Source organism: Podarcis gaigeae (genome assembly GCF_964106915.1).
Source record: "Podarcis gaigeae genome assembly, chromosome: 9".
NCBI classification, from domain to species: domain Eukaryota; kingdom Metazoa; phylum Chordata; class Lepidosauria; order Squamata; family Lacertidae; genus Podarcis; species Podarcis gaigeae.
The window spans coordinates 33,468,934-33,485,027 of NC_139685.1; the positions used below are offsets into that span (position 1 = coordinate 33,468,934).

The 16,094-nt window shown below is 38.6% G+C and overlaps 1 protein-coding gene across 2 annotated transcripts; it reads right to left on the reverse strand.

Annotated features, from left to right (window-relative positions):
- Positions 1 to 5,420: 5,420 nt before the first annotated feature.
- CEP44 (centrosomal protein 44) lies at positions 5,421 to 15,471 on the reverse strand. 2 transcript variants are annotated; one of them, XM_083755890.1, is made up of 10 exons: positions 14,849 to 15,471; positions 13,948 to 14,095; positions 12,534 to 12,680; positions 11,788 to 11,940; positions 10,459 to 10,596; positions 9,529 to 9,741; positions 8,278 to 8,353; positions 6,619 to 6,743; positions 6,365 to 6,402; positions 5,421 to 5,623 (listed from the first exon to the last, which is right to left on the reverse strand). In XM_083755890.1, exons 1-10 carry the CDS (start codon positions 14,872 to 14,874, stop codon positions 5,575 to 5,577), a joined length of 1,113 nt encoding a protein of 370 aa, XP_083612016.1. In that variant the 5' UTR covers positions 14,875 to 15,471; the 3' UTR covers positions 5,421 to 5,574. The 2 variants fall into 2 exon arrangements, with proteins under 2 accessions (XP_083612016.1, XP_083612015.1); XM_083755889.1 differs by having other exon boundaries at positions 14,859 to 15,469.
- Positions 15,472 to 16,094: the final 623 nt, after the last annotated feature.

Sequence of the window (16,094 nt, forward strand, 5' to 3'; positions counted from 1 at the left end):
ACTTTTGCTTTCCTGGGAGCTCCAGTTCACAAGAGCCTTTTTACCCTGTTCAATGCACAAAGACAGCTCTTTGCATATAGTGCTGTCACACCCTCCCAGGTTTGACCAATAATGAAGGGAAAGCCTTGCTAACACAGCACCTTTATGTTGATTCTAGTGCTTCAGAATCTTGTTAGAGCATAGATTCATGTGGCCATGCATTTTCATTAGGAACAGCTTCCTTTTAATAAAGAAAAAGAAAAAGGCCACATTTTCCCTTTGATAAATTACTTAAATCAACTAACTGCACTGACTAATTTATTAATGCTTTCAGACTCACCATAAGTATATAAACACACATTTAAAAACTGACTGACATGAATATACTTATTGTGTAAAGCTACATTATTTTCAAGGCATGAGCACTTCACCGCGAGAGTATTTATTCCTTGGCACTTCCTCTCCCTCTCCCCAGCCTGATTTATAAGGTTCTGTAGTTAATTTGATGTTAACATACTGCCTTACAGCTATGCTGGTATTCTTCTTCAGGAATACATTTTCCAGATTGTCACTTTAGTCATAAAGTACGATCAGAATATTTCAACTCCAAGTGCTGAAAGTCTAAAGGGAAACTTTTGGTGCCTCCATGTTTATTGAGAAAATTCTCTCACCGGTCTTGTATTTTCTGCTTTAAACCCAGAACTGTATTTCAGTAGACTCACTTAAGTGATACCAGTTACTTGACATTTATTCCCACCCCACTGTGAGTGCTATAAAATGATCACTAGAGTGTCAACATTCTTTCCAATATTTTAGACCACAGCTATGCAAGGTACTAGGGACGCGGGTGGCGCTGTGGGTAAAACCTCAGTGCCTAGGACTTGCCGATCGTATGGTCAGCGGTTCGAATCCCCGCAGCGGGGTGAGCTCCCGTCTTTCGGTCCCAGCTCCTGCCCACCTAGCAGTTCGAAAGCACCCTAAGTGCAAGTAGATAAATAGGTACAGCTTTATAGCGGGAAGGTAAACGGTGTTTCCGTGTGCTGTGCTGGTGCTGGCTCGCCAGAGCAGCTTCGTCACGCTGGCCACGTGAGCCGGAAGTGTCTCCGGACAGCGCTGGCTCCCGGCCTCTTAAGTGAGATGGGCGCACAACCCTAGAGTCAGACACGACTGGCCCGTACGGGCAGGGGTACCTTTACCTTATGCAAGGTACTAAAATAAAGTTAAATATTGGTGAATGAGTTCCAATTTTATTTAATTATCTAAATTCCTATTTTATTTTATTAATTTTATTTCAGTGGTTGGGATGATTTGAATTCAAACTCACTCAGGGACGTTAGGTACACTCTGGAGCAGCACCAAGGCCGTTGCGTGGGAGATCAATACAGATCAAAATGAGATCAATACAGATCAAAATGAGATCAATACAGATGAAACTGGACTGATGAAAGACTTTTTCATTGTATCCTTATTGAATTCACAACATTCCCTTCAGCTGTTTACTCTGAGCTTGGCAGGACAGTACAGGTAGAGTTCTGTATGCAGCTGCCTCATTGATTACTATTATTTATTGATATACCAATGAAGGCCAAAATAGGCTTCTATTACTCAAACTGTAATAGGAACTGTGGCTTACTGCCATGAAAAAACAAAAAAAAGAGATATGACCCATTGATTTCCTCATATGCAGTTCATTCTTATGCACTGTGCTAAATCAGTTCATTGACAGTACGCCCTCCAATGTGGTTTATCAAGAATCTATTTTTCTCAGTCAAATACTAGAATTTCCTGAGTTATTTTTTCCCTTAGGAACTCCTTAGATCAGGGAAGCTTTTAATGTTTGGTGTTTTAATTTGTTGGAAGCCACACATAGCGGCTGGGATACCCCGGTCAGATGGTTGGCATATTATTATTATTATTATTATTATTATTATTATTATTATTATTATTATTCCCAACTATATGCCATGATGGCTGAGACTGTTGGGAGTCCAACAACTTCTGAAGGGCCACAAGTTCCCCATCTCTGCCCTAGAGCCTAAGAACACTTTTGCTTAGAAAGTTTAAATGCAATACAATCCTATGAATGTCAGTTCAGAGCTGAAGAGGTCAAAGGGCTGTGCCAGGCATCCCCAAAATCGGTCCTCTCAATGTTTTGGGACTACAACTCGCATCATCCCTAGCTAACAGGACCAGTGGTCAGGGATGATGGGAATTGTAGTCTCAAAACATTTGGAGGGCCGAGTTTGCCTATGCCTGGGCAAGTTATGAGAAAGAACTGAAAGAGTTGCTGGCAGATTACTTTGGTGACCCAACATTACTAAAATTGCATTTGGATGAGAGACAAAAATTATTTTCAGACACCACATTTAAAAGGTTTGGGAATTACTGCTATTCCACAACAAAAATTATAGGAATTTTTCTTGTACCACAAGGTGGTGCCAAAAATCTACTAGATCTCACAGGTTTTCAATAAGATGCTCTTTTCCAGAAGAAATTAGTTATAGCTAAAAGATCATTTACTTTTCAAGAACTCCCCCTTTCATTGCAGCCTATCACATTCCCTCCTCAAGATACCTGAAAAATATGGGAATCTGCAGAGTGAGATTTAACCTGTTATTATTGAGAAGATGCAGCTGGGAGTAGAAAAAATAACTGTCTTCCTTAAGTCCCACCCTGCATCCTGTGCAGTCCAGAAGCACTTTCTGCTTGCACACCATTCATTTTTTAAAAAGAGAGTAGCCCACAGGTTCATTCAAAAAACAAACAAACAGCAAATCACCACCAGATTAAAACCAGTTTAGTGGCATGCTGGTGTGAAAAGGTCTTTACTGTGAGTACATGGCATAAGATACTTATCAGCAGGCAAGCCATAATTGTTAACACAATTGAGAAAGTACCTCTCTCCAGGTACTCTGCCTAACCTCAACAGGGGGACTCAATGGGGGTTTCCAAATAAACCTATTAGGTAGGCTTGTGTGGGAAGCAATTATCTGTCAGATACCCATGCATGAATATTGCTTAGGGTTCTTTGTATCCAAGGCCATACAGCAGCTGTTGCAAAAAGGGTATTCTATACAAACATGTACAATTTTAGGAATTATTTACATGTATAAATTTGTTTTTAATTTCTTTTTTTGCTTTTAACTTGTTTTCAAATTTTAAGTTGTTATTATTTGGCTTTATGTTTTCATATTGCTGGAAAATAACTGTCACACATTTCCATGATACAGGGGCACAGAAATATTTGAAAGAAATCAAAAGTTCTACTTTAAATAAGCACAAAATGTTTACTCATAGGATTCTTATTAGTGAAAATGCTGTGGAGGGGGGGGTGGAATAAAAAAGTAAGTGTCCTTAATGCAACAAGTTTCCAAATATATTTTTAGAGGCAAAAGGACTCAGAACTAAAGAATACCATTTTAATATATTAATATTAATAATATGAACAGGTGACTTTTACTGTCAGTCACTTGAGTGGATGTCAACTCAGCTCATGACAACTGTTTATAAAGTGCATGGTTGTCCCATATAGCACAATGAGAACCAAACTAGAGACTTTTTAAAATGAAAATTCCCCAGGATGCAGTTTCCTTGAGCACTAAGAAGCCTATTTAAAAATGAGAAGAGAAGCTAACCACATTGCTTATGCAAATGAACATAAAATAGCCTCAAGGCCTAAGCTTCTTGCAGTTTCCCTGCCTGCAACCTTTCTGCTCCAGATTACCCACAAATGTCTGCTCTTCAAAACACACATTTTGAACTGCGTAGGAGTGTGTGCATGTAAGACAGAAATCCAGAGCAAAGACACCTTTGGACAGATAGTGTTAAGCAACACTTCCCTAATGGTGGGGTGACAGCCCACTTAGTTACTTTTTTGCAAAGGCTACAGGGGAAATGATTTAGCTAAAATAGGAGCAATTCAGATACCTGGCTAGTTAATTTCCAGTAAACATCTCCTACCTTTTTCTCCTCCAAGCAATGCTCCACTCTTTCTTCAGTCCAAATTCCTGGGACCCAAAGCAGCTTCCCTTTAACTAAATAAGAGAATCATTTGGGCTTATTCTTTTCAAAGGTTGTTCATCCCAAACTCACATTCCATGAAATACAGGTCCAGGCAAACCAAATGTTCCTTTTTTTAAAAAAGGGGTGAAATGTTAAAAGATGCAACTGTCTTCATGCCACTTCATGTTGTGCACAGTTCTAATCCCAAACAATAGGCAAAGGTGGCAAATGGAAAAGGTGTGTAGTACAGATAGAAAAGGTACTGAAGACAATCCAGCTTTAGTTATTGACATCTTCCTCATGAAAAACACTGAAACATCTAAAACCTTAAAAATGCAAGGTGCTGGGGCAATATTGGCCCAATAGAGAATGAATAACTGGAGGTAGAAAGATGACCTCCCTAGCATAGTTTAGTAATTTTTATATTAGGATTTTTTTTAAGTTTATGGAATGGAAATCTGCTACACCAGTTGAGACATTTTCATTTAAATTTAATTCAAATCTGCTTTTTAAATTCCTTTCCCAGCTAATTTGGTGTAGCTCACATATGCTTTGGAGAAAGACAAGAAAGCTTATGAAATTAGCCATGCTTTACAACAAAAGAGAAAAACTGTTTTCTCATCATCCGCTAGCCACCCCATTAAAAACCTGTGATGTCGAATGCTGTTGCGATATCACTGCAAGATCTTATCATAGGAAGTGGTGGAATTAAGGTTAATACTTTCTGATTAAATAGGTCCCTGTGCAGGACAGAAAAGTATGTGGCAATTCTGAGATCCAAATATCTCCAGTTCCTTCCTGTCCCCCACCATCTACTTTTCACCCAAGTACATCATATTTATGTCTGCTTTACATGAACTTTCCTCTTCAAAGAGACATTTTATATGGCTTCAAAATCATAAAACTGTTGTGTATCTCTGTATACTGACTGGATGGCCTCCAGCTGTGCCAAGTCTTAAAATGTGTCAGGTAATACAGCACTCAAACGCTCAACACATTTCCCAGTCCAAGCCTGTAGACCTACTTACATATTTTAGTGTTTCAGATCCAAATGGCCTTCACTTTGTCAGTCTTAATGGATACTACAAAGTGTTGGTGTTTTCTGACCAAGCATGAAAATGTATATTTTTTCGAAAAGGCTTTAGAAAGTACACGTTTACAATATGGTGTACTTGGAGTTTTCGTTAAGGCTTCTACAGCTTCACAGATGGAAGGCATGCAATTCTCTTGGGTGCAATATGAAAGTCCCAGCTGGAGCATTTCCAACAGGATGTAAACCATGGTCCTTTAGCTGCCCTTTCAAAAACATATTACTTAGGCCAGTGCTAGCAAATGTCAATACGAAAACAGAGTGCAAGTACTGGAACAACTCTGCCACATGCACAGAGAGTTTTTTGTGCAGAAAGTAATTAAGTGCAGTTAGGTGAAAATTGCATCAGTGACAAAGATATTACAAAATATTTATTTTCATAAAAATAAATAGCTTTAAAAAATTTGAGTTACAAAATATCACAAAGAGATTCAGATAGCTCTAAACATTTAAAGGCATACATAATTGCTTGCAGATATCTGGCTGTATAGGACAGAATGCTCTCAAGAGGTGTTTCTTGAGGTCTTCAACAACTCGGAAGTTTCTTCAATCCTGAAGATATTATACAAAGAGGTTAGATATGCCAAACAAAATTGTCTACTTGCAGAATGGTAACATTGAATAAGTACCAACTGCATTTTCCCAACTATCTTGAAGCGGGGGGTGGGGGAGGGAATCAGACTAAAAGACAATATGGAAATATGGATTATAGAAAACACACATTCCAAAATATCAAACACATATTCTTAATTTTCCAACTTAACTCAAAATTTTGCACATCTTATTTCTCAGTAGGAAATTATTTTAGAACAATACAAGTTGGGGTGAGTGTTAAAAATGAAACCTGTTGAAATAGAATTATACCGAAGGAAAAAACAAACAAACAATGATAATGTAAAGTTTCACAATCAGGCATTACTACATCAAAGTACAATGCTCTTGGGTGCGAAAATGATCATGGTTTTCATTTTGTTTTTAAAAAAGAGAAACTCCTTCAATAAAACATTACCGGGGGAGAAATCTAATCACTAATAAACATATTTAGCACTCTAATCTCTAGCAGCCACCAGTAAATTCACTTAACGTTGTATTTCAGAAACAAAAATAGTGACTCATCCCACAAACATGGAACTGTAGCTCGATTTATTATCCAGTACAGCCTTAAGGAAATGCCACACCTGATGCAAAGGCCTTTGAGGTTTGGAAAACACATGTACTTTCTAGATATGTTTTAAGCCAAAACAATTCCCTGCAGAGAAATAAATTTGTCTCCCCCCCCCCCCTATTACTTACATTTTGCTTATTCTCTCCATTCTTTGTACTGTTGTCTCCTGCAATTTCAAAACAGGCTAAATTAATTCTTTGAAGTCCGCATTTTTCTAAGTTTAAAGGCATGAACAGAGTAACTTTATACAAGCACTTAATTTTATCAAAAGTGCTTTGAAAAAGTTTGCTGTTACCCACCCCCCAAATAATAATAAAAATCAACCAACATCTACAAGCTCTTCCAAAGCAAATCAGCTAGCATTTGCTGGTTTTTAAAATACCTTTGAAACCTCTGACAGACCATGATTATTAACGGCCGTGGCTTTGGGAGATGGGTCTGCAGATAACTGTGAACTGTATCCAGACGACTGATGAAGAGTCTCTGGCAGCTCCGCCTTCTCCCTATCTGCAAAGAAATATTCATTTTAAACATCACCTTTGCCTTTTTGCTCTCTCACATCAGGTCAGCCTTCACACAGTTTGATTTACAGAATATATTGACAAAGGAAATTGAGGGAGATGAATTTGCAAAGCTCCAAGGTCTTTCTCTCACGTTATTTCACAACCATATATTGCAATTATAACATAGAAACTACCTGCGACGATTAACCAGGTATGCTATGATTCCTAGCAATGTAAGCTGTTGCAGATGCCATTACTCAAAAAGGTCATTACTTGAGAATAAACTCTTTCCTGAGAGCTAATGCTTATCCGGGGGGGGGGGGGGGACCCAAAAGTTTAACAACTCTACAAGCAACACAAATGGCATCAGGGTTCTTCCAAGCCCTTCTTAAATGCCACACTGTTCATGTCAGTAGGATCTTGGCATTACCCTAAAGTGTTTTTATAGGCCAACCAAAACCTCTCTGCAGTGAGAAAACATCACATTGTATAAAATATCCTGTTGGCAGATCTCAGAGCCAACAGAGAGCAGCTGTACTTTATCATACAATAAATCAGTTCCAACTTACAGAGACGACAATGAGTTGATTGACAAGTATTCATACAGCAAACCAACCATATAGTTAATATACATTTTAGATAAAATGAGAACGGATGTGGAAAATTTTCTGTCTGTTCTGCAGTTCTAAGGCATGGTGAAGTTTTAAATGTGTCTCTTGCAATTATGGTCTATAATTTTTCAAAACAAGATGTTTCCCAAAACAGTTTACAGAAACATAAACATACAAATAAACTATAATACAATTTTAAGACAAGTCTAAAAATGTACATTTCAAAACACTACAAAATATTATTAAAACTAGCATGAACATGACCATACAAAACAAAAGATAAAACATTCACAACCCAAAACTAGCCATTTAAAAGGATCAGTAAAAAGATAGGCCTTGAAGGCTCATTTAAAGGTCCTGAGGGATGGAGCCTGCCTAACTTCAAGCAGGATTTAGTTTCTTAGTTGGGGGGCCGATGCTGTACATGTACAAAGAGAAGACAAGGCAACATTCCCAAAAGTGACTATCCACTTTGGTCTGGATTCCAAACTGGGCATCTCTCTGAGGGCTACTTTTGACAGTGGGAAGATCTGCCTACCTGTCAATCACCTGATATCATAGGACATCAGGTGGCTCTATGTCCACCAAAAAGCACCAGGGCTTGCATTTGGTGTTATTTAAATTTGGTGCAGAATATAAGCCCCACTGGGATTGGTTCCATTTGGGCCCAAATTTAAATAGCGTAGAATGCAAGCCCTGCTGCAATGGAACAATCAGGATTTGTTCCAGACAGCAGGTGACATGTGAGTGTGGTTGGCCAACAAATGGCTGCATGGGCCAAACTGGTGGCCAGAGGTTTCCAACCCCTATTCAACAGAAAATGAAATTTAAATAGACTGAATTTCAGTTTGCAACAACACATTTAAACTGACAATATCACTGCGTAGTTTTAAAAGTGGACTGGAGAAAGCTACATCAAATACTCACCAGGAGAAACTGGAGTCATATTTCTGCTAGAGGTATTTTCTTCACTCATGTTATTAAAATCTGCAGATAAATCAGCCTGAAATTATAAAACATTTCCGCCTTTATAACAGTGCTCTTCAGCAAAATAGCTAGCATTTCCTAGATCTGGTTAATGATCTCCTTCAGTACCTTTCAGTGAATTGATTATAATACACTCCCTAAAACAACAGTATCAGCAGCATAGAGACAACATCCCTTTTCAGACACTACCTTTTAATCAGGAAGATACCATGGGTTCATGTATGCCAGTTCTAGCCTTGGTTTCCTCCAATCACAATCATCCAAATTTGGCAAACTATGGTCTAAACCAAGCCACCAATGTTTCTTGCACATCACATTGGGCTCAATCCAATGCTGAAATTATGGTGATGCAGCGGCCTTTCATGTCTACCAACAGAGCTCCCTCTCCCTCTCCTGTCCCTTCCAGCACTCCCTTGCAGCTTCAAAATCAGCTCTAAAGGACTGGGGACCATTCAGGAGGAAGATGAGAGAGGAAACAGAAGTCCCATTGCGTCAGTGGAACTAGCTCAATTGGTAGAGCATGGGACTCTTCATCTAAGCATCATGGGTTCTAGCCCCATATTAGGCAAAATATTCCTGCATTGCAGGGGGTTGGACTAGATGATCCATGTGCTCCCTTCCAACTCTACAATTCTATGACTCTATGATTCTATACACACAGTGTATATTGAATGAAGCAAGTTTATTTCTTGCTAAAGTAACCAACTGTTATTCTCTAATTATACCTCACAACTGGAAATTTATACCCTACACAATTGACATTCAACAGAATAAAATTCAAGGTGCTGGAGGTAAGAATAAATAAAAAATAAATAGAGTAAAATAAGTTAAGTTAGCTCATAAGAAAAAAAGGCCACAGTTGAGCAACATCTTTACTAGAAGCAACCCAAAGGATACACAGCTGGTAAGATAAACCAAAACATTATTACTATTATTATTATTATTACAGATAGGTAGCCATGTTGGTCTGCCATAGTCAAAACAAACAAACAAACAAAAAAATGTGTGTATCTGAAGAAGTGTGCATGCACACGAAACCTCATACCAAGAACTGACTTAGTTGGTCTTTAAGGTGCTACTGGAAGGAATTTTGTTGTTGTTGTTGTTGTTGTTGTTGTTATTATTATTATTATTATTCAGGAGCTCAAAGTGGCAAATACATCAATATAGCTGTAGGTGGTAAAAGCATACCTTTTTGGACTGCAGTAACAGTTGTGTTTCAAGTAGTAACACCCGGCTCAGTAAATTATTCCACTCCTTTTCATCTATAATAACCTTTCCCTGTAGTTTATCTTCTAACGCCTGTAACTTTTCTTCTACCCAGTCCAGTTTATTAAGCTTCTCCTGCAGTTCATCAAGTTGGCTCTTTAATTCTTGCATGTCATTAGTAGTTTCCTCCAAAACCTGTAAATAATATTTTATTCATCCAAAGTTTTAGATAATTTTACTCTTTAGCCCCCTTTGTGCCTTAATTCTCTCTGACAAGAGGCAGTGACGGCCACCAACCTGAACTGCTTTAAAGTGGATTGAGGGTTAAAGAAATGAATGGAAGATAGCCATCATGGCTAGTGGCCATTGATAGCCTTTAAGTTCCACCTCCACTGCAAGAGGCTTTATGCGTCTGATACCACTTGACAGATTCTGCTTGCAAGCTTACCACAGGTATCTTTCTGGGCACTGGAGTGCTAAGACTAGACAGGCTTTTGGCCTTATTCACAGGCTCTTATGTTCTTAAAGGGTGGGTACAGCCACACTTTGGGGCCTACTGTTATGATGAATGCCTCAAGGGGTTACTGGCAGCATTATGTCGATTGTTTTCCCACTAGCTGCTTTTGCTATTTAATCATGTGTCAAATTTATTACTATTTCCTGTACCATTGGAAAAATCTTTCCTCTTCTCTCCCCCCCCTCTGTTCTAGGGGTTCTTTCAACCCCCCACCAGAGCAGATTGGGGGTGCACAGGGGGAGGAAAGCCCTGATGTGCTAGCGGGACTCTTGCTGGCTCCCACTAGCACACCTCTTTAGCCGAATCCAGCCCATAACAATGCACAAGACATATTAGCTGAAAAATTATGATTATTTCAACAGGCAGGTGAGTAAAGAAAATTTAAATGGTCCTACCTGTTCACGTACACTGACTGGATCATCAGCAATACAGACAGCTTCTTCCTGCTCCTCTTCTTCCTCCAGTGCTTCATTGATTATGTCTTGTGGGAGTCTTGCACTCAGCATACTTTTATGATGTTCTATTTGAGGATTCTTTGCCATGTAAAAGACCCCACACACAAAGTGATGCAGAGAGTATTAATAAAGGCCATATAAGTCAACAGCAGAACACTTTTTAATTGAACCTGGCTATAAAACACATGTATGTGCGGGATAAAATACCTGAGGCATAAAATACAAAAACTTAGAAGTGATTTTGAAAAGATAAGAACAAAATAAAAAACCACTCCCAGTATTGTATAGACAAGGAATCTCTCTAAAGGCCCCATCCTCATATTGGTTCAGCATTAGCCCTATTTTTAATAAGTTGTGAGAACCAGGAACTGAGTTTCTAATATAACTTCTACAAACTGTTCTAAAGGACTGTTTTAAAGAGGACTGTTTTAGTAACCCTCTATCAATGGTATTTGATGTCTTATTAATATACAAATAGAGTCTGATAAATGTTGTAAATGTGGATTAAACAAAACAGATCACATACACATTTTCTGGAATTGTTCTCAAACAGAAATATTCTGGAAATCCATTCGACTAATATCTGTGATATGTTAGTATACCATTGGAACCTAAAGAATTTCGGCTTGGTTATCTAAAAGAGTTTATTCTAGAAAATGATCAAGAAATAATGTTCAACTTTATTACTGCTGCTAAGATTATAACAGCTAAAAATATCTGTATGGACTGAAAAGCTGTGGTCCATAGTAGCTATGATTATGCTAACTTATGATAAAAGACTACTACCAGCCTAAGAGGTTTATGGGAAAATTGGGTTTTTTTCGTAATGTTTTGAAACATGTTCAGTGATAATATCCAAGTTTATGCTGCTTTCAACCTGCTGCAATGATATGTCTTTATGTTGTTTGAATTTTGTTTCATAAATTTCTTTTTTAAAAGTATGTTCCTACAGACACACCAAATTACTGGGGAATCCTCCCCAGTCAAACTGCTTCAGGAGCAGAGGGTCAGGATTCATAACTCCATATTACATATTCCAATTACCTGAAAGGTAATCTTACAGTGCCAGGATGACAAGCCTAGAAGGCAGTGGCACAAAGAATCAGCCAGATATCTGAACACAGTTCAGTTTCTGGTGAGCATTTTTTAGACAACTTGCTCAGTAAAAAAGCTATTGTTGCTGGAAACATATCTACAGTCTTTCAGTTTTTTGTCTAAAATAATTGTGTATTTTAATTCTTCTTCTAAAATAATTTTGAGTGCTCTTGCCTGCTGAAAATCCATAGTAGAGATTGTTGCAGAATCCGGAAGAGTAGGAAAAAGATTTGTAGCACAGAACATTGCAGAATCGGGCACACTAGGACTGTTTGCTTGTAGCTGAGGTCTAACTGGATGGGTTCTCTTTCTTGTTTGGGATTTGACCTATAAAAACACACAGGAGTCTCATCCAAATAGTTAATGATGCATATATTTTCCTGTTTTTACAATATGAAGTATGTTGTAACAAAACATTTGTTGACGTAATTATGCAGGTATATGAGCTCTAAGGGAAAGATAGAAACACATACACTGTATCCTCTCAAGAGTGATTTTGAAGAGCAAATTGTAGCAATCAAATCCAAACATAATATTAAACAACTTTGCAAGTTATAACTGAAATTAAGTCAAAGTATGGCACTATGTCATTTTAACCGGCCTATACACTGATGTGCAGGAAGAAGAAGAAAAATTAGGGGGGAAATGAGAATTATCTGATTTCCCCAATACCCATAGACAACAGAAAAGGGGAGTCTGGTCCACACCCAAAACCAGAGCCAGTTCAGTAAGACACCCTGAGAGCCATTCATAAATGTTGTTAATTAAAATAATAAACTGATAAATGGAGCAAACACAAAGTTTTCACACATCCAAGAAATGTAACAACAAAAATGTGCTGGTTATTTTACTTAGACCTTAAAATATATTAACATTTTTATTTCTCAGAAGTATGAACTAATTAATAATTTGATAAATACCTTATTCATATTACTTAATTCTTTATGCCTTTTATAGACTGAATTAATAATGTCACAAACAATCTGTATTTTTCTCTCTGCAAAGCCATATTGGAGGAACTGCTGTTTTGATAGGACTGGCTTATACTGAAATTGATCTCGGAGAACCTGCAGGGAACAGAGAAAAAAGAAATTGCTTTCACAGTCACTATAACTGTGGTTACAGGTAGGCAGCCGTGTTGGTCTGCCGTAGTTGAAACAAAATAATAAAAAAAAAATCCTTCCAGTAGCACCTTAGAGACCAACTAGGTTTGTTATTGGTTTGAGCTTTTGTGTGCATGCACACTTCTTCAGATACGGGTTACAACTAGTGCATGAAAACCCAGGAAGTGCTTTTTTGCATTCCTGTAATTTCTAGCCCTGTCCAGCAGTTGAAACCATATCAAAAAAGTAAGAGAGAGGGAAAAAACTTCTGTTCATTAGGATTCCTATTAGATACCTAAGTGTGCTTAAGTCTATACTTTTTATCTGGACAAGAGTTTAGAGATATAATTTATCCCAATTTCCCTATGCCAGTTTGGCTTGTAATACACAGGTCTGTGGATAGCTTTTACTGTTGCGATATTGCATTTAATGGTAGTGAGACACCTAGTTAATTTATGATAAGCAGGAGTAAGTAATTTTAAAAATACAGTGAGTCATGCTCTATTATGCATCAGTTTGTACAGATCACTCGTTACATTATCTGGCAAGTGTAATGAGCACCAGCCTTCCTTCGACTCTTGGACATACAGAGGAGGGCAGATTCCTGCCTGCTCCCCAGCTCAAAGGCTGAGACTAAGGCCAAGAAGTCATTTGCTACTGCATTGTGAAGTGTGTTGCTGCAGGACTTCCACCAAACTCTCAATGTTTGATGCTAGAAGAAGCTTCTTTAGTAGAGTTAAGCCAGGGTTGGGGGATTGTTCCTGCATAGTGTGAGATCAGTGAAAATAGTATGGACAAGGTCCTGGTAACAGGTTTTAGCTTAGCTAGTAAGATCAGCCCTAAAACCATAGATCCCTGATCTCACGTGTGAACAAACCCCATCTTATCTCTCACTTAATATATCATACAAGCTAGCACACTGCCTATAAAATGTCACAACATAATACATGCTGAGATCACACGATCATGTGAGTGCTATAACAATTTAAACCTGTTTGTAGCCTCCATAATGGCACACAACCTTTTCAGAAGACCTTTACCCCATGAATGTTGCTTTAATGTTCTACTCTTGGAGGTTTTAACATACATTTTAAAGTAGATTTTCCTTTTTTTTCTTTTTGTAAGGGGCTTTGAGACATGTGGTGAAAATAAAGTTTAAAACAAACTTTTACTTTTCCGTTATTCTCAACAAGTGGTAGTGTCACAAAGGACTCTTGAACTATATAAATACCTTATAAACGGCATCAATAAAACGCAAGTCATTCTTTGCCATGAGTTTCACATCCGATTCCACTAGAAGTTCTGCAATATACGTTGAGAAGGATGTGAAGCAATAGCTGATGATGGGCAAAAATGCAGATGGATCCCCCTTTGCCAACCTGTAATAGAGAGAAAAGCTAGACAGTAAGATAATATTGTATTCCACTGCACCAGTGGAAGTGCAGCTGTTCTATTTCTGTTCCTCTAGAAACACTATATTAAAATCAGAGTTGTAACTATTTTACAGTGTACTCACATTTTGGGTGCTTTCAAATTTCCAAGCATATCTCAAGTCCTTTTTCTTGTTAACTGAAACCAACATTTTTTAAGAAAGTTTCTACTTTATAAGCATCTTTGCTTTCCATTTAAAGACACAGGAAGGGGAGGCAGGGTAACATATAAAAAAGGGTCCCTTCAGACCACTGTTTTCTGCATGTCTATTCTGCATTTGTGGTGAATTTAAACTGCAGCATCCACACATCATTCAACTTTATTAGATTTTCTGCAGTGATGATACAATACCCTCATATAATTATGAGCCCAAAGCATCATGAATGCACAATTAAAAGAATGCCTGGAATGACCCTTTCCCCATCCAACATCAGACTATATGGATTAATAAGCTGCAGATAGTTGGTTTTAGCTGCCTACCAGTGTTCATCTATTATCCAAACAGGAATACAGTACATGCAAAATTCTTGCCTCTTCTTTAACAAGTCAGTTTATTATGCTGTATATTTTTTTTAACTGGTCCACAGTCCAAGCAGAAGCAACATTAAAATAACATGATTCTGATATGAGAACTGTAGATACCTTTCCCAGCAAATCGTGTTTGATAGAACCAATGAATATTATAAAAAATAAAGATATACCTGCACTTACCCAGCATAATCGACATCTCTGGGATAATTTAAAAGTCGAAGTCCTTGCTCTATTTTACGCAAGTTTCCTTTTAAATCTCCTGTGGCCATGTTATCACGTTACAATTCTTATTTCGTTCAGATCATAGGAAGTGCTCAGTAGACTATAACACAGAATAGTTGCATTTTAGAATTCAAATGTTTTGGTTAGTCATATTATACGCTCACATTATAGAACTAGCTCAAAGCCAAATTGGACTCAAGCTTCATTGTATGAAAACAACTATCCACTTTCAACCTTGCACATGGGAAGGACACATTTCATCTTAAGTGGCATTTTTAGGGTCGCAAAAACAAAACAAAGAAGAATTGTTTTGCAAATACCACACTTTCAACCTTCGAAACCCAGGCTACAACTGTACACCCATTAAACCCAGCAGGACTAGCTTCAGGATCATAAAATAGGATTGCACTGGGAAGGTTACAGCTCTGCGCACACTTATTCTGCTTGCAATCCAACCGCCCTTACCTGGAAGTAAGCCTCGTTAAATTCTATAGGACTACTTCCGAGCAGACATGGTTAGGAGTCTGCTTCCCACTGAGCTTATTTCCACAAAAATCAGGTGTAGGATCAGACTGCAATCCTACACACAATTAATTTACTTGCTGTTTAGCAAGCACCTACTGAACCCGGCAAGGCTTATTTCTGCAGCTGACACATGACTATTGTCATTAATAAAGAGCAATGTCAACGGCGCCTTATAACGAACAGGTATGACAGGTTCCTCATAGTCAAAAACAGACTCGGTACAACAAGAAAAAGGAAGAGGGAAAGAGAAGCACAGGGACAGGGGAGAAGTATAGGCGGTTATTTCGGTTACGCGTGCATAAGGTCGCAGTCAGCCTACCGGCCCCGGCCCACCTTTGGACTGAAGGATGGTCAGAGCCCCGCCCACCTCCTCGCGCTCCTCGCGCCGCCCCCGCCCTTTCTTTCTTCCTTCACTTCCCCTGTTGGCGGCAGTTTGAGCGCTCCCGCGGGAACTCGAGGCAGCCTTTCGCTCCGTTCCGGTAGATTCCTCACACCTTCCCCCGTCCGAGGCTGCTAGCCCTATTGGCTGGCCCCGAGAATTTCTTCTCAGACAGCGCTGTGTCCTGCAAGGGGGAGGGAAAGCGCCAATCTTTCGCAACAAATAAATAAATAATAATGTATGTTTTATTTCCGACCCCCGTGGAACCGAATCTGCCGCTGCGAACCCCG